Source organism: Podarcis raffonei, chromosome 1, assembly GCF_027172205.1.
Source record: "Podarcis raffonei isolate rPodRaf1 chromosome 1, rPodRaf1.pri, whole genome shotgun sequence".
NCBI classification, from domain to species: domain Eukaryota; kingdom Metazoa; phylum Chordata; class Lepidosauria; order Squamata; family Lacertidae; genus Podarcis; species Podarcis raffonei.
Genome location: NC_070602.1, coordinates 13,897,647 through 13,919,474, shown reverse-complemented (window position 1 = coordinate 13,919,474; position 21,828 = coordinate 13,897,647). Strand labels below are relative to the sequence as shown.

The window sequence follows — 21,828 nt, the reverse complement described above, 5'->3', positions numbered from 1 at the left end:
GGACTCATAATCTGGTGAACCGGGTTCGCTTCCCTGCTCCTCCACATGCAGCTGCTGGGTGACCTTGGGCTAGTCACACTTCTCTGAAGTCTCTCAGCCTCACTCACCTCACAGTGGGAGGGAAAGGAGAATGTTAGCCGCTTGGAGACTCCTTAGGATAGTTATAAAGTGGGATGTCAAATCCAAACTCTTCTTCTTCTTCTATGACGTGTGCTTGCAGTTTCCTTCTAATTCGGTGCGTTTTTGAAGTGGTGTCCTCTTTTTTGTGTATTTTTGCACAGAGAGGAGCGTTTTCCTGCCCTCTTGGCGATATGTCAAGGTCGGAGGAAGCTCTCTAGCATGCATGCACTGCTTGGAGCTTCACGCAGCCTTGAATGTGTCACCTACAATACACTCCCCCCCCCTTTGAAGCAACTGCTTCTTTTATTTTAAGGTTCGCTTATTTTCTAGGACTGTCTTTTCATATTCATATCAGCCTAGGCGCTGGGGGAGGCGGAGAAGGGAAAGAAAGCCAAACAGCAGAAGAATAAGAGGACCACTTTGCAGAGCTAACGTGTTTGAGTGATGTTGCGTTCCTGAGAGCAACATTTTTTTTTTCCTAGCCAAGGAGGCCTTAGTAGATATTTAACCTCTTCGTTATTTGGAAAAAAGATGTACAGTGCTGCGTGCCAAGGAATATTTCTTGAGATGGATAAAATAAGCAGTTATATCTGGGCACAGCATAGCGCTTTGAACTGGTGCTCCTTTTAGAATAGAGGGGAAGGGGGAAGCTAGAATGTATGGGTGCTTTGGAGTTCCTGCTTACCCAAGGAAGCTGTTGTATCAGGGCAACTGCAGAGGAGATGAGCAGGGCTGGGCGATATATCACTATATTGTCCAAAACGGGTTTGAAGTCCATATTGTGATATCAGTTTCATAATTTTTGACCTGGCAGTGTATCAAGAACTGTGTGTGTGTGTGTGATGCAAAAATCACAATGTGGGGAAAACCATAAAGCCAGCCAATGTCTCTGCATAGCTCCATTATTATTTCAGACATCGTATATCGCAATGTTTAGCTGGTGATATATCGCAATGTTGAAAACCTGTTACTGCCCAGCCCTAGAGATGAGTTGGAGGGGTAACGGCTATCTCAGGTACTACCAAGACTGTAGGCTAGTTCACACTTGCATTTGCACAACTTTATTTCTCCCTGCTTGACAACCATGTGCTTTTAAATGATTGGCAGCTGAGTGTGTGAAGGCTCCATGGAAAAGCACGGCATTTGAAATGATGTCAGTGCTCTACATACAAGGTTATTTCCCTGTTGCCCCATTCATTCTTGCAAGCCAACACTTGTCACAGTCTTCAGATGATAAATATGCAAACCTTCCTCCATTCTGTTACTTAGGGGAAGGGCCATAGCCCAATGAATAGAACAGAACAGTGTTTCTTGTGCTAGCCCACAGGCCATAGCAGAAGATAACTCTGTGGTAGAGCACATGCTTTGCATCCAGAAGGTCCCAGGTTCAATATCCGGAATCTCTAGCCAGAGCTGGAAAAGAACCCTGTCAAAAAGCCAATTCCAAGTGGCATAGAGCTATGCTGGGTGGACCAAGCAGCGTTAGAAACTTAAGATATACTGTATAATCTAGGTGCCAAATGGCTCCTTAAACCAGGGTTGCAGTCACCAAAACTGAATGCCTAGTTGTCATTGTGGGGCAGATGGCTTGAAAGCCATATTTTTCAATACTACTTTTGGGTTCCTGAAATTCATTCCGGTTGTGTAGATAAAATACAACAGATAGAATTCTACTGGATGTGTTGTTAGTGTGTGAAAACAGTCCAGATCCAAGGATCGCCAGGCATGCACCTCCAGATGGTGGAGATGTCAGGCGCCATTCTGGTGCCCTGGCATCTACACTTGGTCGCAAGTGGTCAGTAGCCAGGTGCAAAATGCATCTGGCACCCAGTGAATTTCAAATGCTGACCAACAGTCTACCTTCACTATAAGACCGTTTCCTATGTGGGTGGTGAAATTGTTGTTGTTGTTTAGTCGTGTCTGACTCTTCGTAACCCCGTGGACCAGAGCACACCAGGCACTTCTGTCTTCCACTGCCTCCTGCAGTTTGGTCAAACTCATGCTGGTAGCTTCGAGAACACTGTCCAACCATCCTGTCCTCTGTCATCCCCTTCTCCTTGTGCCCTCAATCTTTCCCAACATCAGGGTCTTTTCCAGGGAGTCTTCTCTTCTCACGAGGTGGCCAAAGTATTGGAGTCTCAGCTTCAGGATCTGTCCTTCCAGTGAGCACTCAGGGCTGATTTCCTTCAGAATGGATAGATTTGATCTTCTTGCAGTCCATGGGACTCTCAAGAGTCTCCTCCAGCACCATAATTCAAAAGCATCAATTCTTTGGCGATCAGCTCTCACTTCCATACATCACTACTGGGAAAACCATAGCTTTAACTATACGGACCTTTGTTGGCAAGGTGATGTCTCTGCTTTTTAAGATGCTGTCTAGGTTTGTCATTGCTTTTCTCCCAAGAAGCAGGCGTCTTTTAATTTCATGACTGCTGTCACCATCTGCAGTGATCACGGAGCCCAAGAAATTAAAATCTCTCACTGCCTCCATTTCTTCCCCTTCTATTTGCCAGGAGGTGATGGGCCCAGTGGCCATGATCTTAAGTCTGAGCTCAGTTTTTGTTTGGAGTTAAAAAGAGTTAAACCCATGCATTTTTGACGACTTGCAGGTAAAAGTGATGGTGAGAATTTGCCCGTCGCAAGGAACACATGACACATCGGAATCCATGTCGTTTTTGAAGGTGGACCCGCGGAAAAAGCAGATCACACTTTATGACCCATCTACAAGCAGCCTTTCCAATGCTGGCCACCGAAGAGGAGCAGTAGCCGTCCCAAAGATGTTTGCCTTTGATGCTGTATTCCCCCAGGATGCTTCCCAGGTACCAGAACTGAGGATATAATGCTGATAATTTGGGTCGCTGCCGTGGCATTTTAATTTCAGCAGGAGAATTCTTCGCAGCTTTTAGGATGAATTTCCCCCCCTTTGAATTAGTTGGTTTAATTACTGGGAAGGCATGCTAATTAATAGTCAGTTCGCAAGGTCTCACGCTGTTTTAATTTAGCCCAGATGTGAAATTAAGAAGCAATATCTGTGGAGATAATTCTGCTCTATGAATACTTCCCTGCTGTACTTCCTTGTGTTATTTAAAGCAACACACACACACACACACACACACAACCTGTGAATTGCAGTGGCACAGTTCACAATCACATGCCTCTCTAAGCCTCAGGTTCGGGAGACCATTTATAGATATTTTAGGAGGTATTCCACATCTATCACATCTTCAGGTGTTTAGCTGAGAAGGACACAACAGAGCAGTGGTTTTTATGCTGTGTTTTAAGGGTGTGGAGCATGTGAATTCCTAACCATGAAGATCACGGTTTCCAAACTTCAAACTCTTTAACAACACATAGCTCCAAATCAATATGCTGGTATTCTAACCCATCACTCCATCACTGTTCCTATTGTCCTCCATAAGTTGCAGGGGTAACTGAAAGCCTGTTGTACTCACATTGGTTTCCCACAACAATTTGAAACCTTCATCTCTCACGGTTATTTTCACGGTATTATTTGTGCAAACCACAGTTTCCCCAACATAGATGCATGGCAAACTGTGATTTGCTCAAACCAGGAAGTTAGGCTGAGCATCAGGGTGCACATGCAAGGGGAGGGAGGAGGTGGTGCATGAACCCTTGGCCCCAAGTAACTTGGCAGTGTCACCCACTTGATTAAGCAGAAGAAGAAGAAGAAAGAGGAATTGGACTAAGACAGGCACCCCCAAACTCAGCCCTCCAGATGTTTTGGGACTACAGCTCCCATCATCCCTAGCTAACAGGATCAGTGGTCAGGGATGATGGGAATTGTAGTCCCAAAACATCTGGAGGGCCGAGTTTGGGGGTGCCTGGACTAAGGAAATGTGTGGGTGTCTGACAGAAGTAGGTTGAGACTGGGGGTAATGGGCCTCCCTCCTCCCCAAATCTCCCTCTGCAGGTTCCATGTATGCCGACGTCTCTCTTTCATAGCCGTGGAGACCAGAAAAGAAGCACGTATAAGCTTGAATTGATTTTTTGAATTTGGGATTTGAACGGTGCAAAAAGATTACACTGTAGACTTCTGATTTCTGTCAGTTTCAAAGCTCTGTCAAAACCTCACTTTTTCAAAATGTTAAGCATTTGGCAAGCTTTAGTGTTTGACAGACATCAAAGTAGAGCATCTAGTTCTACCATGTTATTTGATATCCTGACACGCAAATGGATTGGAAATGCAAGGCAACCCAAACTTCTCTGGAAGGCTGGAAGTAATGCAAAATGTGCTATAAAGTGAAAACTAGAATGCAGTAAGAGAGCAAGTGTGAGTTGACTTGCACTTCTTTCCCCTGTGCCCCTGTCTTGTTTGAACTGGTGAGGTGTGCATTTCTGCCATGGGGGGGGGGGGATAGCACACTCCCTTCCCATATTGCTCACAAGTTTCCTAAGTTGCTTGGAAACTTTTCTGTCTAGCAACCAACTAAGTTCAAATAATAGCAGGTGGCAACTAGTGCTTCACACACGCAACATATTGGGGTTTTCATTCCCTGTTCTGTCTGCACCCCCAAAAAATCTGCTCTGGAGGGGGCCCTAACCCTCCAAAACTTACTTGAAGGTGCATGGTTGTGGGGCTGGAGGGGAAAGAAGAGGAGGCTGTGTTGTGTTGGATATGGACCAATAATAAGAATATTTTTTGGGGGTGTGGGGACCTGACACAAACACCTTCCCCTGTAGACAAGACCCAAAAGATAAAACAAGAGAACTTTCAAAATTTTAATTTGAAGCTCCGGAATCCGTCCGCTCGTCCCCCCACCTTCCCTAAGCCAATGTCTGGTGGAGCTCCTTAGCAGTGAAGCCACTGCTTATTACTGAGAATGCATGGATGAGATATTATATTAGCCCTACGCTTCGATGGAGAGCATCTCCTTTGTTACCGAGGTCATAAAATTGATACTCCATGGGAGCTGGGATAATGGGATACGAAACTATTGTGGGCTTAGATAGTAGCTTTTATTAGAGGGGGCGAAAATGAGATGTAGACACTAAAATAATACGACTAATGCCATGAAATGCGCAACAACATTGTGTTTGGGTTTTTTCTCTCATGTCGAAGGCATGGGAAAGCACATGCCGATTACGTGCTCCGTGACGGGTTTCCAACTTCCCTTCTAGGCTGAGGTTTGTTCCGGAACAGTCGCAGAAGTAATCCAGTCTGTCGTGAACGGTGCAGATGGCTGCATCTTTTGCTTTGGCCATGTCAAGCTTGGTGAGCTCCCAAATTCATTACAGTTAATTACTATGTCAGTCTGGTAATTACATGCTGTCAGCCCTTGGAACAATAAACCTGGAGTATATGAATAGATTAGAATTTCTTTTTAATTAGCTTTGCGAACTTCTCCCGCTTTATTTTTGCATTGGGACCTTAAGGTTCCCCCCACTTTTTCTTTCAATCCATGGGGGGGGGCAGAGGGAAAATTCAGCCACACACACGCAAACATACACCCTCGTTGCTTCAGGAACAGCTCTTTTTTTTTTTTTTTGGTAGGGAAAGGTATGACAAAAATCAAAAGATCCATAAGGCTTCAACAAACTAATTGGCTTGGGGGAGGGGAGGGGAAAGTTAGCCAAGACTGGGAGAAATTAATTGAGTTTAATACCTAAGGATTAATAATGACATACGCGAAAGGTACTTTTTACATCTGTTCTCTCCCATTGTCTCTGTGTTTGGAGTTATCTATAATCCAAGGTAGAGCGGCCCAACCTTTTATACCAAGTGGGCCACAAGAGTACTTTAACATGGAACCAGTGGACCGCACACTCTCTTGTCATGCACATGTGAGGTTGGAGGGAAGTGAGGCCAAAATTTGACACCCCCTGCCCAAAGCTGGCTAAGCTAGGCGCCCAGCTTTAGGAAGGAGGTGCAAGGCTCTGGCAGAGTCCTAGAGCCCTTGCACGTCCTTCTCAAAACGGGCAAAGCACCAACTAGCCTTTGGGAAGGAAAGGGGAGCACTCTTGGACCCTGTCAGGGCGCGCAGGGGCCTCTAATGTTGCCAAAGACAACCAAAAAAGGTTGGACCACCCTGATATAAGGGCATGTTCAAACAGGGGTATTTTTTTCTCATTCCTGAAAGACAGATGGTTTCTTCTTACGGCCGACTGCCAATCCCTCAGCTGCAGAGAGCTGCATGGGCGATATAGTTATGGGTTGTGGACTTCATGGTCAACCCTCAATCACCACAAAGCGGAGAAATACTTCAGACTCTTAGCCTCCACTTCCAGGTTCAATGAGGGGAAAGCCATTTCACCTCACAGTGTTCCTTGAGGCATCTTGAGTGATGTCGCCTCTTCTCTGCCCCATAAGCACAGTAATTGACGGGGCGGGCAGCTGTGTTAAAGGCAGGCAGCCATCTTTCCCTTGAGGGCGGACTTCCAGGGGCTGCATACCAGGGGTCAGCAGGGCCTGAGGTAAAAGCAGGTAAAACAAATGAGGGGAGTCCTAACTTTTGTATAGTTGGTGACATTTCAGTCAGCCGTAAGTTTCTTCACACAGACACATGAATGCATGTCGAGCTCTGAGACTCTTCTGGCGGTTCCCTCACTGCGAGAAGTGAGGTTACAGGGAACCAGACAGAGGGCCTTCTCGGTAGTAGTGTCTGCCCTGTGGAACGCCCTCCCATCAGATGTCAAGGAAATAAACAACTTACTGACTTTTAGAAGACATCTGAAGGCAGCCCTGTTTAGGGAAGTTTTTGATGTTTGATGTTTTATCGTGTTTTTAATATTCTGTTGGGAGGCACCCAGAGTGGCTGGGGAAACCCAGCCAGATGGGCAGGGTATAAATAATATATTGTTGTTGTTGCTGTTGTTATCTCTGTCCGTCCTCTCTGGGTACAGAGGAAGGCTAGTGAGGTGTGTGGCCTGGGTAGAGTCTTGATGGGTGAACAGAGAGGCCTGGCATTTGGCCCCTGGGACTAAGGTTCTCTACGCCATGAGCCACACAGGAAGCGCAACACAGGAACCTACAGGGACAAAGAGAGGCAAAATGGAGAACATCCCTCCCCTACTTCTTTCTCTTCAGTAAGAAGAACAGTGCTGATGCACACACCCGTTGCCTTCCGGAGCAAGACAGCACGGGGGCTACTGCTATGTGCTTGATGATTATAAAATTTCCGCTTTCCCTTCCAGGCAAATCCTACACAATGATTGGAAAGGATAACTCCACCCAAAGTCTCGGCATTGTTCCCTGTGCCATCTCATGGCTCTTCAAACTAATCAACGAGCGGAAGGAGAAGACCGGCACTCGTTTCTCCATTCGAGTGTCTGCTGTGGAGATCAGTGGGAAAGATGAAAACCTTCAGGATTTGTTAGCTGAAGTAGCCACAGGCAGCCTGCAGGATGGACAGTCCCCAGGGGTCTATCTGCGCGAGGATCCGATATGCGGAACTCAGGTATGTGTTCTCAGGGCAGTTTTGAAATTCTGGTTTACCCTTGTTCCCTGGTTTATTTATATAAATGTTTTTAAGAATTCCTTTCATCTGACAACAATTCTCACCAATTTTAAAGACGATACTTTTTAATTGCTTTTTTCCCATTTTTAATCCCTAATCCCAGAGTGTACATATTTACTTCCGTTAGCACCCTTGAGGCTTTGGTCTGTTCAGAGGGGGGGGGATCAGTTACCCCGTCTTAATTAGTCGTTTTCTTGTTTATATTCCAGCTTCAAAATCAAAGCGAGTTAAGGGCCCCAACAGCAGAGAAGGCTGCTTTCTTCCTCGACGCAGCCCTGGCAGCCAGGAGTACGAGCAAACCCGAGTGCAACGAAGAGGATCGGAGGAATTCACACATGCTGTTCACCCTCCACATCTATCAGTATCGCATGGAGAAAGGCGGAAAAGGCGGAAGTACGTTGATCTGCTCACATTTAATTCGTACTGCCTTCGCTTATTTTAGAAGAGTGAATCCATGTGGAACCGGGTTAATATTAGTCAAGAATTCATTTTACTGGGTTAGGGCAGTTGTACGCCTTTGCAGACAGTCCTATCTGCTTGGCCAATGGGATTTTGAAGGAAGTTCTATCCCTTTCTTTCAACAAGCTCGTCCCTTTGACATATCCTTGCACCTTTTCAAGTCGGTTCATGCTGTATGAAAGTAAGCTGAGTTCTTCGGGAGCCGTGACTTAGATACCGACTGCCCCTAGAATTTGGTGCATTGGTCAGCTAATTCTGCCTGTTCACTGAAGCTTTACATCCATCCACCCATCACCATTTAATTCCATGACGGATGGCCATCTGTCATGGATGCTTCAGCTGAGATTCCTGCATTGCAGAGGGTTGGACTAGATGATTCTCTGCCATTCCAGCCAGGGTTGGATTAGTGAGCGTTGTGTAAGTGGTGTTGCTGTTGCTTTTCAGTGTCAGGCGGACGCAGCCGTTTACATCTCATTGACCTGGGAAGCTGTGAGAAGGTTCTAAGCAAGAGTCGAGATGGAGGGGGCTCCTTCTGCCTGTCTCTGTCCGCCTTGGGCAGTGTCATTCTGGCCTTAATCAATGATGCCAAACATGTGCCCTACAAGTAAGTGCACTGTTCTACCCATGTGAAACTCGTGGCCTCTGACCTGATTTTCAGATTGCTTTTCAAAGCCTTATCACCTACCTATAGTCCAGGTCAGATGGTGCCTTAAAGGTGTTACACTGTTGGACGTTACAGCCCCAGATTTAATTACTTCCTTCCCCAAGCAATCAGAAAGGATTCCGCTGTGTCCGGATAATGTCCACATGTAGCTGCTTCCTGTTAGTTCTTTCCCCCGACCCCCCAAAAAAGCCTTTCCCCCAAGTCTCTTGCAAGGCCAGCGTTGTTTTGTTCCTTTTAGTATGAAAGCAGTGTGAAAATAGCACCGGTCTTAACAAAGAATGGGAAAAATTCATAATTTATCTTGGAGACCGCTAGAAGCAAATGAAAACATTAGCAGGCTTACAATAACACTTGTAATGTAGCCAGTACTATGGAGACAATGGAGTTATACAAAATACAGATTATTGGGAAAGATGCAGTAGAAAAGGTTTAATAATAGGACCCATGGAGGGGAGGTGGGAAGTCAAGAGATTTGGAGGAATCTGTAAATGTGGATGTGTATGATTGTATTGTTACAGTTTTATACTTGTAAAACCAAATAAAAATTATTTCAAAGAAGGAAAAAAAGAGAATAGCACAATAAGGCGCATGCTATTTTTATTTTATTGCAAAATTGGGCTGGATTGCTTTCTTCTCCTTGAAGGTTATACGTGAGCATGAGATGGCTCATGCATGGAAAATCTCACACTCGCATATAACCTTAGAAAACAAACACAAGTGAATAAACTGCAAGTGGTGCTTAGAAAGCATAAGGAAAGAATTGTAAGTTATTATAGACACTGAGCCATTGCACTCAGGTCCTGCTTCAAGGCTTCCTATAGCAGCTGGCTGGCCATTGTAAGGATAGGGTGCTGGACTAGACGGGCCTTTGGTCTGCTCCAGCAAAGCTCTTCTCGTGTTCTCATTTGTGTTTCTCTCGTGTTCCCCAGGGACAACAAACTGACCATGCTGCTGAGAGAATCGCTTGGGAACATCAACTGCAGGACGACCATGCTAGCTCACATATCGGATTCCCCGGCTAATTATGCAGAAAGTCTCACAACAATCCAGCTTGCCTCCCGTATCCATAGGATGAGGAAGAAGAAATCCAAGGTTGGTGCGCAAAACCAGCGAAGCAAGAGTTCTCTCCTCTACCTCAGAATTCCTCAACCTAGGTCCCCGTGTGTTAGACTGCAGGTCCCATTTCCCCTGACGATTGGCTTAGCTAGCTAAGGATGATGGGATTTGTAGTCCAACAACTTCTGGAGACCAAGGCTTGAAGAACAGTGTGGTAGACTATATGTTTGGCCCAGGGATAATGCCTGCTGTTTTTACACCTCTAAAGAGTGGAGATCGTTTGTGGCGGCAGCATGCCCTGAGTGTGTCTCAGGCATTAACTCATGGATCTTACTTGCCTGATACAAGCTGCAAAGCAACAAGTGCTTTTTTATTTTTTAAAAATGCAGTAACTCAGTGACTGTCCCATTACACCCAGCAATAAAATCACTTCTCGGAAGGTAGCAGCACAGAAGCAGATCAGATATTGAGACTGCATATGCAGATGCTATGAAGTGCTCCCCACTGAACTGTGCCGTCCCTTTTGTAGGCAGTAGGGCAGGAGGTGGGTGCATTTGAGGGCTTTTCAAAGGGATGGGAAACTACCGCCACTTCTGCTCCGAGGAGGCTGCCTCTGATATCCCCTGAAGTTCCTTTAATATTCTATCCATAAGCTGCCTTGAGTCCTGGTCTGGGAAAAAGGCAGACTATAAATAATAACAATAGGATACTACAAGATGATAGAGCATCATAATCAGAGAACCTCTTAGTTAACACAACAACAACAACAAACCAGAAGTTACCAGGATCGGTGCTTCTACTGAGGCAAAACAAAGCTGAGGTTCTTTTCAGTTGTGGGCGGCTACAGTTTCTTCATTGCTTGAATGGACCAAGTGCTCTAAATCTGTTACAGGGAGCCAAACAAATTTTCTGCAGCATGATTATTTATAAATGTTGCTCATAATTATAGCAGAGAATAAGATTTGGGGCGTGGAACTGCAAATGCCATTGGGTGGGAGGGATATACCTGCCCTGCTTAATGCATTTAATGCGAAAAAATGCATTTTATTGTTTTGTGCAATTGACAGTATGCATCCAGCTCTTCTGGAGGAGAAAGCTCATGTGAAGAGGGCCACATACGAAGACCTCCTCACCTGAGGCCATTTCATCCAAGGACTGTAGCTCTTGACCCTGACATTCCTGTGCTGAACCTTTCCAACGAGACCGATTATTCCTCAAGCAGCGAACAGTCCTGCGACACAGTCATCTACGTGGGTCCCAACGGTGCAGCTTTGTCGGACCGGGAGCTGACAGATAACGAAGGCCCCCCAGAGTTTGTTCCAATCATCCCTTCCCTGAACAAGAAAAGAAACAAGGACACCCCTGGCCTCGCAAAGAGCTCCGACAAAGACCTTTTTAAGTGCAACACCTTCGCAGAGCTGCAGGAGCGGCTGGAATGCATCGACGGAAGCGAAGAGCCTGCCAAGTTCCTTGGTGGGGAAGCCCCCGGCACGTCTTGCAGCGGCACCGTCCCGGCGAGTACGGAAAGCGAACAGTCCAAACCAAAACCACCGTCTCCTCCTGGGGGGTTTAAAAAACCAGCCTTGCAGGAAACGGGGCCTCCCAAAAAAGGACACAGCCTTTACTTCCAGCGCAATGGCAGCTGCCCTGAGAAGAAGGCCCCTCCTGCGAAGATGGAACACGCCAAACAGCAAGCCAAGCCTGAAGGCAAGAGAGCGGACTCGGACGGAGAGAAAGAGGACTCCTATAAGTTGCCGGCATGTAATACCGCTAAGGATCAAGAGCCAAGCCAAGCCGTCGCTGAGCCAGTTGTAAAAGAGAAATCTTTGTATGCCAAGAGGCCGTTGCCCAGCCCTGCACCCCCACCCCCTCAGCAGCAGCAGGAGTCTCCAATGAGGACCAAGCAAACGTACCTGAAGTTTGACCACTGTAACGCAATCAGGACGCCGCCCGTGGGAATGAGCAAGCAAGTGGGTAGCGAATCTGAATCTAACCCTGAAGGAAGCACATTTTCGGCAACCAGCAACACAGAACACCAAGGAGATGGCATAGAGGTCCATAGGTTCCGGTCCTCTTTCCGAAGCAAGTGCTTCGACCGGGATATCCTGACGACGACGGTGACGTTGCAGCAGCCCGTGGAGCTCAACGGCGAGGATGAGCTTGTCTTCACGGTTGTTGAGGAGTTGTCCATCAGCGGGATCTTGGATAACGGGAGGCCTGCCAGCATCATCAGCTTCAACAGCGACTGCTCCCTGCAGGCCCTTGCCTCTGGATCCAGGCCAGTTAGTATCATCAGCAGTATAAATGATGAGTTTGATGCTTATACCTCCCAGGCAAGTGCCACCGGTGTCAACATTGATATCGTTGTGCCTTTTGCTGAAGACCCATTCTCGAGCAGTAGCAGACGTTCCTCCATCAGCTCGTGGCTAAGCGAAGTAAGCATCTGTACGATTGAGAGCGATGGCTGCCGGTCCGGCGATGGTTTTCTTGCTCAGTCCTCTTACAGCTGCAGCAAGTCTGAGGAGCCCTTTATCATGGGTTCTCCCAACGCGCCTGTTCCCTTGCAAGCCGCCCTAAACGACAGCGGCTTCTGCTTTTCGGAGCCGGAGAGCAAGAGCATGATTTCCATCAGAGCATCACCGGGTGTCAACAGGAGTCCTCAGAACTGCGACGTAACCAAAGCATCTCAGACAGAAAGTGCTCTTTGCATCACCGACCAGCCAGCGTACGCTAAGCCTTCCAGCTCTCAAAACACAATGGTGATAGAAACGATACACTCCAGTCTTCCCCGGAGAACAAAAGCTACCTCATCCCCAACCCACAACAACAACAGCACCCTCAGCTGTAAGGAACTGCAGAAACCGCATGTGATGTTTGAAGACCCCTGGCTGGTTCGTACAGGTGATCATTTGGAAGCAGACTCGCTGATATCTCCAAACTCTCCCATGTTCAGCGCTGAGAAGCAGTCGGCGAAGACTGCCCAACATTTAGATGGCACAGCTAGGCCAACAAAATCCCAGACAATGCTTGCTTGTTCACAGAGGGTTGTCGATGGTTGCGAAATGGCCTGCAAAACGTCCAGTGGAGCGGCTAAAAAACCCGATGCTGTCACAAAAATGCCGCAACTCAGGAGAGGCGCTACAACACTGGGTGTGGTTCCTGTGTCGCACAGCAGCGGTGCGGCTGCAGAAGCTATGAGCAGGGGAAGTTGTGAAGCTGTTTTTGCCACCGGAAGCCTGAAAAAGAAAACCCTGCAGCAAAAATCCAGCATGTTGCCCAGACCAAGTGGTACAATACCTCCAGCACCCCCTGTGCGTAAATCAAGCCTTGAGCAGAAAAATGGAGGGATACCGAACGGCGTGGGCAAGGCCTCAGGACTGGACCTTGCTAGGGCCACTACATCGAAGAACGAGGACGAGTTTGATTTGCGATTGAGAGCTGGGTTGTGCGCTACCGAAAACAGTGGCGGCAGAGGCAACCTAAAGGCAGACCACTCCTTGCCCAAAGCGACCTCTAGTTTGAAGGCAAAGGCATCCAAAAATGAAGCTGTCCATCGATATGGGAGCCACATGTCCCTCGAGAGGTGTGACAGCCTGACGTCGGTCGGATCGAAAGCCAACCTGAGTAGAGAAAATGGCAGCATTGGGAATGGCAGGAATGGCCGGATGGTTCCAAGGCTTGGAGTTCCCCCTGTCCCTTCTGGCTTGACGTCGCCTCCATCACTCACCACACCTTTGCCTGGCAAAAACAGCCAGGCCAAAGGTGCTGCAAGCCAGAAGACACCGGCCAACGGGAATAAGAGCCGCAGCCTTTCGGCCAGCGGGTCCAAGTCTTTGAGCTCCTCTGTGAAATCGTTGGCGCCATCCGTTGGGAAGACCTCCGGCATCCCCTTGAGTGGGAAAGCCGTGCCGCGGTCTCTGCAAGGCGTAAGCAGCAAGCCTGGTCGAGGAACCATCATGGGAACCAAACAGGCCATCAGGGCAGCCAACAGCCGTGTCAACGAGCTGGCGTCGGGCAGTTCGGTCAAGATGAGCCACTTCCGGGTGTCGACGGACTCTGACAGCGGCAACGACAGCGGGATTAATCTGAGCGATGAGAAGTCGCAGGTCCCGGTGCTGCCGTCTCCGTACAGCAAGATAACTGCCCCAAGGCGGCCTCAGCGCTACAGCAGCGGGCACGGGAGCGACAACAGCAGCGTCCTGAGTGGGGAGCTGCCCCCAGCAATGGGCCGGACGGCTCTTTTCTACCACAGCGGCGGCAGCAGCGGTTACGAAAGCATGATCCGCGACAGCGAAGCCACCGGCAGTGCATCCTCGGCGCACGATTCCATGAGCGAAAGTGGCATGTCTTCGCCTGGTCGCATGAGAAGTTTGAAATCCCCAAAGAAAAGATCAACAGGTAAGGAAAGGAGCTGGGGCGGGGGGGGGGGCACACAACTATCCTAATGTGAGCCTTCCCATTTCCTTGGATTTAAATGGTTCCCTTGCGCATTACTCCAGATGTGTTGCTTGAAGCAGGAAATTGGAACCAAGCACCGGGTGGGGGCGGTGGTCTGGATTGGTACCCCCACGTGTCAGGGGGAGAGGTTTAACATTTCTCTTCCTTGCTGCTAGCCTGTAAAAAAATAAGTTATATTGATGCCTGAGGCAGGTGGTCCTCTCCCCCCGCCCCCAAACCACTGTTTATTTTACAAGGAGCTCATTTTTCCATGATCGCAGCGGGGGAAGGGGTGGGGGTTTAACCTCCCCCTCATGCACTATGGTCCCAATCAGATCAGGGCCCTCATTGTTTTAATTAAGGGGGGGCACAACCTCCCTGAGATTGTTTCAGCTTTGCTTTGCAACCCAAATAGCCTGTTTTCTGCCCTTCATCCCCATTTAAGACTGTGGTTTTTGAGGCGTGGTTGGGGAGGAATCCTTCAAATTCATCATACTTTTAAAAACTATTCCTTTTAAGATGCCGTGCTTCGTTTCAGAATTTAATTCGTCTCTTTGCACAACTCTGATTGGCAGGTCCCCCAGTGAAAATAAATAAGATATAAAAGAATTTTTTTTCAAGAAAAAAAGAATGCACTAAACTTTGTGATTAATGCTGCTAATTAGCTACAAACCTAAGGCTTTCATTAGTTTTACAACGCATTTAGACAATCAACTGAAATTAGAAATAGATTGGAGATTCACTTGTTTAATCAGTTCCAAGTGGCTTCGTCTCATATAAGTGTTTACTTAGACTAGCATCCCCTCCAACTTCTGGAAGAAATGAGTAAGAGATTATCTAGTTTGATAGTGGACAAGCCAAGTTAGAGAGCAATTCATTCGGGGCTTATTTTGCTAAAGTAGCTTTTTCCCCCTGAAGCGTGTCTTGCTAAAGCAGCTTTTGATTTTTCAGATGGGGACAACAGACATTTTCACTATGAGTACTAACAAACAAACAAAAAACGAACGCTATGACAACAGTAATAACAATATCAACTTTCCTTCTCCACCCAACCCCTCAAATGGTTTACAAGTATAAGATCATTTACAGTAGTCCATTATGCATTGCCAAATTAAACACCTCCACTCTTCACACTGTATTGGTCTTGCCCAAAGGGGCCCGCCAACTACCTGGAGATGATTTTGGAAGGGTGCAGAATCCTTCAGTGGAGTAAACAGGCTTTCCCTAAGCAGAGAGATACAATTGGGTACAAACTTAGATATTGAATTAATCATATGTTTATTGTCATTGGAAACACCAGACGGTGAAAACGTTAGCATTTTCAGAAATTTCAAACTAAGGAAACTGAGAGATTGGGTTCCTGTTCACTGAATTAAATGGATTGCATTATCAAAATAACAAAGGTGCTCTCCATCTTTCTTCTACCTGCCCCTGGCAGGTTAGTAAACAATGGACCTTTTTGCTCCGCATGATGCTGAATGGGAGTGGGCAGGAACTGATGCAATGGTACCCAATTTCACAACTCATGAAAGGTTGTGAATGGCACCATTTCATATCAGTGCCCTAATATGTTTATACACACAAACACATATATTACACTCTGTGTGTGTGTGTGTGTGTGTGTGTGTGTGTGTGTGTGTGTGTGTGTCTGTGTCTGTGTCTGTGTCTGTGTCTGTGTGTATCTATCATGGTATGCTTCCTGGCCTCAGTGACCAATTTGCTTCATTGTAGAGCAATCAGTTTAAAGACCTGGCTGCAGCTGTTCTCTTTTCATAGCACATCAACCTCTTAAGTCTCTCCCACAAATCAATATTAACAGCTGTGTAAGGTTGCACACATATTGAGAAGGTATTACTGGCTGATGGATTTGTATTTGCTTTTGCCCCAGGAAATGCTTTCTAAGGTCTTGCCTTTTTTTTTTTAAAAAAAATGACAAACAGTTCCCTTTCTCAATTGGAATTGTCGTCTTGTCAATAAATTACTTCTTAACTTTTGGAGTGCTTAGAGCTTTGGCACTCCTATACATTCTGATGTTGCTCTGCGTTTTAGGTTTTTTTTGGGGGGGGGCAAGGTGACTAATCCCAACAGCATAATGCTTTGTATGGTTGCTCAGAAGTGAGCCCATTTTGTTCAAGTGGACTTAAATCTCTGGGATCATGGCTATGTTCATCTAGATAGCAATGCATTTATTTTAGAGCAGGAGATGCTTAATTTCAGCGTCATGCGTTGGAGCCCCACGTTGGGCAAAAGATTCCTGCATTTCAGGGGGTTGAACTTGATGACCCTCGCAGTCCCTTCCAAAGCTAAAATATGGTTTTTATAACTATTAACTGTCTGCAGGTGGATGTAAGCTGCCTGCTTGTCTGGCTTGGAATGCTTATGGATTTGCTAGATGAAAAATGCAAAAAAAAGCTCCATGTTTTGCTTTGCCCCCCCTTTTCTGAAATCATCTCAGGTTTCCAGCGCCGTCGACTGATTCCAGCTCCTCTTCCAGATTCTGCGTCCCTGGGGAGAAAGCAGAGTGTCACCGGCCAGTGGGTTGATCTACCACCCTTGCCGGGCACTTTGAAAGAGCCATTTGAAATTAAAGTTTATGAGATTGATGATGTGGAACGATTACAGCGGCACAGACAAGAGGAAACTGAGGTCAGCACATATTTTACGGTAACTCCGGACAATTTAAACGGCACAGCATTCAAGGCAGGGTTGTTGCTCTAAATCTCACGCATGGCATTAGGGGAGAATGGAATGCAATTAAAGCGCTTTCGTTATCCTTTTAAAAAAAATCATATGTTGGGGTACCATGCCCATAGAAAATAATTGCTGTCTGCCATTAATTGTGTTTAACGTAGCTGATGGAGTGAGTGGAGAATATCAATTAATATGTTACGAGAAGGCTTTATAATCATTGCCTGCTTGATGAAATTTTATGGGCTTTCTTCACCAAAGGGTCATTAACTCTTTATGTTAATGGCATAAAGCATCCTGGTTAGAATTCTGTTAAATTCAAGATGTTGTGAGTTTAATTTACTTGTAATTGGGAAAACAATTCAGTTAATTCTGAGTTGGTGACAGGGATTGCAGTCATTTGTCTGGTGCCATTTTTACCCCCTAATACTAAAAAAAGGGTAACTTTTCTTCTCCTTTTTTCTTCTACCAACAGCCTTTCCAGGATGTTGAAAAGGTAAGTCATATCTTTGGATCTTCCTTATACCAAAAACAGAATTTCCAATTGCCGTGTTTGCTAAGGAATGCCAAGTGAAGAGGACAAGTTGTAGCCAACCCACTTCTATTCAGAGTCAGACCCGTTGGGAATAAATGGACCTAAAGCAGGCACGTCCATAAATTTCAATGGGTCTACCTTGAGTATGGGTAGTATTGGATACAACCTGATGTGATTTAGCTTGTCCCCACAGTTACTGTTCTTACAGATCACTTGGGGGGGGTCTCTAATCTCAGGCTTGCAGTCTGTTAAAACTTAACAGCAACAAGAGAGAACCCTTAGGGTGAGTAGAAAGTGGGGAGCATTTGCATCAAAGAAGAGGTAGGCAGGAAGAGTGTGTGCACATAGCAACATGGAGGATTTCTCCTGGAGAAGCCAAATCAGGGATGTGCTCGTGTGAGTCTCAGCCCTTCCCCCTGCTTTTCTTCTGCAACACTTCTCTCCTCCCAATCCCATCCGCACATTCAGATATGAATCTGGGTTTCCCAATTCAATGGAGAAAAAGCACCTGGGGGAAGATGCTGCGGAGGAAACAAGGAGTGTGTGGGAAGGGTTAAGCAAGCATATGCACGTCTTCTCCCCCCCCCCCACCCCCTTGCAGATATTCCAGTCTAGTCCTTCTTTGCATGTCAATATATTACTGGGCTGGGTTCAAGGCACTTGTGTTGAAATACAAAGCCCTGAACAACTTGAGTCAGGGTTCCTTAAGGTCCAGCCGGAGCCCTTACATCCCAGCTTGATCACTAGGGAGTGCTTGTTGTTGTTGTTTAGTCATTTAGTCGTGTCCGACTCTTCGTGACCCCATGGACCAGAGCACGCCAGGCACTCCTGTCTTCCACTGCCTCCCACAGTTTGGTCAAACTCATGCTGGTAGCTTTGAGAACACTGTCCAACCATCTCGTCCTCTGTTGTCCCCTTCTCCTTGTGCCCTCCATCTTTCCCAACTTCAGGGTCTTTTCCAGGGAGTCTTCTCTTCTCATGAGGTGGCCATAGTATTGGAGCCTCAGCTTCAGGATCTGTCCTTCCAGTGAGCACTCAGGGCTGATTTCCTTAAGAGTGGATAGGTTTGATCTTCTTGCAGTCCATGGGACTCTCAGAGTCTCCTCCAGCACCAATGGGTTCTTAGCTGTCCCCAATGTTACAAAGGCCCGACTGGCATCAAATAGAAGTTGACCACTCGGCATCACCAGTCTCGTGCTGTGGGATATCCTTCCAGCAGTGATTCCGTAGGCATCATGGCTTTTGTGCTTGAAGGCATCTCTTGAAGACCTTCTTATTCCAACAGGCCTATGGAGTTGTTTAAACTTCATTGATTCTCCTTGATATTTTATATGACTTGGCACTATATATATATAGAGAGAGAGAGGCACAAGGATGGATTGGGAATCTTGCCCACTCAGATTTTGCCTTCCTTTCCTTTACTAAAACTTATTTACTTTTTTGCAGTGATGAGGAAACCATTTCTGTTCGTAACAGCTGAAATTTAAGAGTTTCGTAGGGAAGTACATTAGCTGGGAGAGTGGCAGTAAATGCCTTAAGTGCTCATAGCATGTTGCTTTTATTAGATTAGCATCCATGGAAGTCCACTTCCAGCAAGGGTAGCAGGGAGGGAGAAAACCCTTCTGCTGTTTAATGTTCTGTGCTTGTGCTGCACAACAGTGGTTGAAGCGGAATGATAAGGGCAATAGGTTTTTGTGGGGCTTTTTTGGAGAGTAGCAGGCAGATGGCCAGCGAAATTAACAAATCGGTAATTTTCATCTCCCCCAAAGGGCCTGATATATTTTAATACCAAGCTGAAAATCCTGGAGAGGCGCCACCAGCGGATTAGAGAAGTGAAAGCAAAGCATGAGTTCTTGAAAGATGAGTTGGAGGAAACAAAGTGTAGGTTGATGTTGGATCCAAGCAAGTGGAAAGGAGAATGTAAGTATTTCCCAGCAAGTCGCGATAAAGATTCTGTGTGTAGATGGTGCAGAAATACAGACTAGGGGTGAGGAAATCTGCCACTTTCTTCTGGTTCCTCATTTTCCCAGTCGTAAGTTCAGTTCACCCCATTTCTGCATCAGTTTGTGGCTTTGCGACATGATTTTTGCTTTGTAACCAATCAGTATTTACTGATGGTTTTAATGGTGCTTCCCCCCCAGTTATGAACGTTTTGACTGAATTGTACTTTGTATGTGTTGCATGCCGCCTTGATATGATTTCATGAAAAGTGTGGATCATGGAACACTTCAGGAAATAAATAAAATAAACGATAATAGGCAGAGGTAAATAGACCAGTAGCCTGAGTCTGTGTAGCTTCCTGTGTCCCTAACATGCATCAGAGCCAGTGTGGACTTTAGGGTGGAACTGGGTTCTCACTGTGACAAATGGATGTTGCCTCCCACAAATGGCATGTTTTTGCATAAGTTGATAGAAGCTCTTAAGAACATGAGAAGAGCCTGCCACATTGGGCCAGTGGCTGGACTCTGTATCCTGTTCTTGCAGTGGCGAACCCAAATAGAGTCCTGTGGGAATTCTGAAAGCAGGAACTGAGTGCACCAGGCCACTCCCCTTTAGCGAGTCCCAGCAACTGGGATTTCTAGATTGGTTAGAAGTTGGTTGCATTTCCTTAACCAGTTGCTTGCTACCAGAATAGCGGTTGTCAAACAAAACAACCATATCCCCTACACAGACAATCATGTCTCACTGGAGTGGCTATTCCTCTGAACAACAAGATCAGAACATAGTTGTTACTATGCCCTCCTTCCCCACCATAAAAATAGTGGAAGAGGGTGGCCAGTTCATCACAGGAGATGCAAGAGAGGCTATCGCCAGACTCTGCAAACTCCTGGTGCAATTGTGTGGTACGTCACAGTGAGGGGAGCATTGCTTGAAGCCAGCATGATGCAACTGCTGCTCACCTGTGACATTTGCCAGGTGAACAGCTTCAACAGGGTTGATTCCGAGAGAGACTGCTGTTTGGATAACAAAGCCACTTTTTTTATGCTAACTCTCTTTATGCTAACTCTCTTTATGCTAACAGTCGAGGTTGACCCTGATCTCGACAAGGAGTCGCAAGATTACCTGGAGGCATTGGAACAAGTGACTGAGGAACTGGAGCAGTGTGTGAATCTGTGCAAGTCGCACGTCATGATAGTCACCTGCTTTGACATTGGGGTGATCTGTGACACCCAGGATGGAGCGCGGGAAGTGGAAGTTTGAAGGCGGGTCTGCAAGGGACGTGAGCAGGTGGAGCCAAACTTTCAAAAGATGGGTGGCGGTGGTGGTTGAAGTATTGGAAAGCGGAGGTGGAAACATGAAGACTTAACGCGACAAAGAATGTTCTCGGAGCCTGGAGGAATTAGAATGTTCTAAACCTTTACGGTGCCTCAGCAACCTATGAAATGTACAAAGATCAACTTGATTTTCTAATAGAGGAAAGCAGAAAAGAAAAGTCTATTAGGAACCAACTCTATTTGCAAAGCGGAAGTGCCTTTACTGTTCATTGTTGACTTGTTTTTTCAATTTTGTATTTGTTGCTAGAATTGAAACCAGCAAACCTAAACAGACCATAAAATGTATTCCTATGAAATATTTTATACTGTATAGTGTAATTTATGACTATATGTAAAAAACAAAAATTGTAGCAAAAGCAATAAGTAAATTATGTTTTCATACCTGAATTTGCCTCCTTGTTTCATGGAAAAGCTGGTTTATGTAGCAGAACAACAACAACAAAAAATAATTGTATTATAATTGCTTTTTCATGGTTTAGGATTCAAGATATTTTTATGAACATTTATCTATTGGAAAGGTGTATTATGAAATTCCAAATAGCCTGGTTTGTATTCATTTTTTGTACTCTTCCTTTTGCAGATCACGAGGAACATGTTTTTAATTCCACGTTTTGTATACAAATAGTAGGGCTGAACTGTTTGGTTGCTTAGTCGGTTGGAACAATCGATTAAAAACCTTGCAATTGATTAAAAGGTGCCTCCTGATTCATCAAAGGGAAGATTTGTAAAATGCTGTTTAAACTTGTTTTGAATACAGATACTTGGCAAAAGATGAGGATGGCAGGCACTCTCACAGGGGAGAGAGTTCTCCCCGTTCTCTCAATCAAGAAGGCAGGAATTCCTCTTCCAAGCTGCAACACACATGTGTGTAATTTTTCAAAGGACGTATACTTCCCCCTGCTTTGAAACCACTGTTTTTATTTGTTATTCAAGTGCACGTGGTTTTAGCCCGTTAATTAATTATCTGATCAGTGGGCTGAAAACTCAGTTAATCAACTTAGCCTAAAACCACTTACTCTAGAATGGCCCATTTGGGGTGTACGTGGGAAGAGTTAAAGCAAGAGTAAGTCTTGGTAAGCAAGGGCCAACCTATGCCTTAAAACACGCATTAAACGCCTG

At 46.0% G+C, this 21,828-nt stretch overlaps 1 protein-coding gene across 4 annotated transcripts in view; it reads left to right on the top strand.

Annotated features, from left to right (window-relative positions):
* The window catches only part of KIF26A (kinesin family member 26A), a 156,859-nt gene extending 135,237 nt beyond the window's left edge, over positions 1 to 21,622 (top strand). For 2 of the 4 annotated variants that reach the window (XM_053361939.1, XM_053362107.1), the window contains exons 6-16: positions 2,730 to 2,939; positions 5,260 to 5,353; positions 7,273 to 7,535; positions 7,805 to 7,988; positions 8,499 to 8,658; positions 9,648 to 9,810; positions 10,842 to 14,172; positions 16,667 to 16,875; positions 17,375 to 17,395; positions 19,204 to 19,354; positions 20,457 to 21,622. In XM_053361939.1, coding sequence (XP_053217914.1) covers positions 2,730 to 2,939; positions 5,260 to 5,353; positions 7,273 to 7,535; positions 7,805 to 7,988; positions 8,499 to 8,658; positions 9,648 to 9,810; positions 10,842 to 14,172; positions 16,667 to 16,875; positions 17,375 to 17,395; positions 19,204 to 19,354; positions 20,457 to 20,635 — 4,965 coding nt within the window. In that variant the 3' untranslated portion in view covers positions 20,636 to 21,622. The remainder of the gene's footprint in view (positions 1 to 2,729; positions 2,940 to 5,259; positions 5,354 to 7,272; positions 7,536 to 7,804; positions 7,989 to 8,498; positions 8,659 to 9,647; positions 9,811 to 10,841; positions 14,173 to 16,666; positions 16,876 to 17,374; positions 17,396 to 19,203; positions 19,355 to 20,456) is intronic. The other 2 variants (XM_053362025.1, XM_053362184.1) reach the window with 1 other exon arrangement.
* Positions 21,623 to 21,828: the final 206 nt, after the last annotated feature.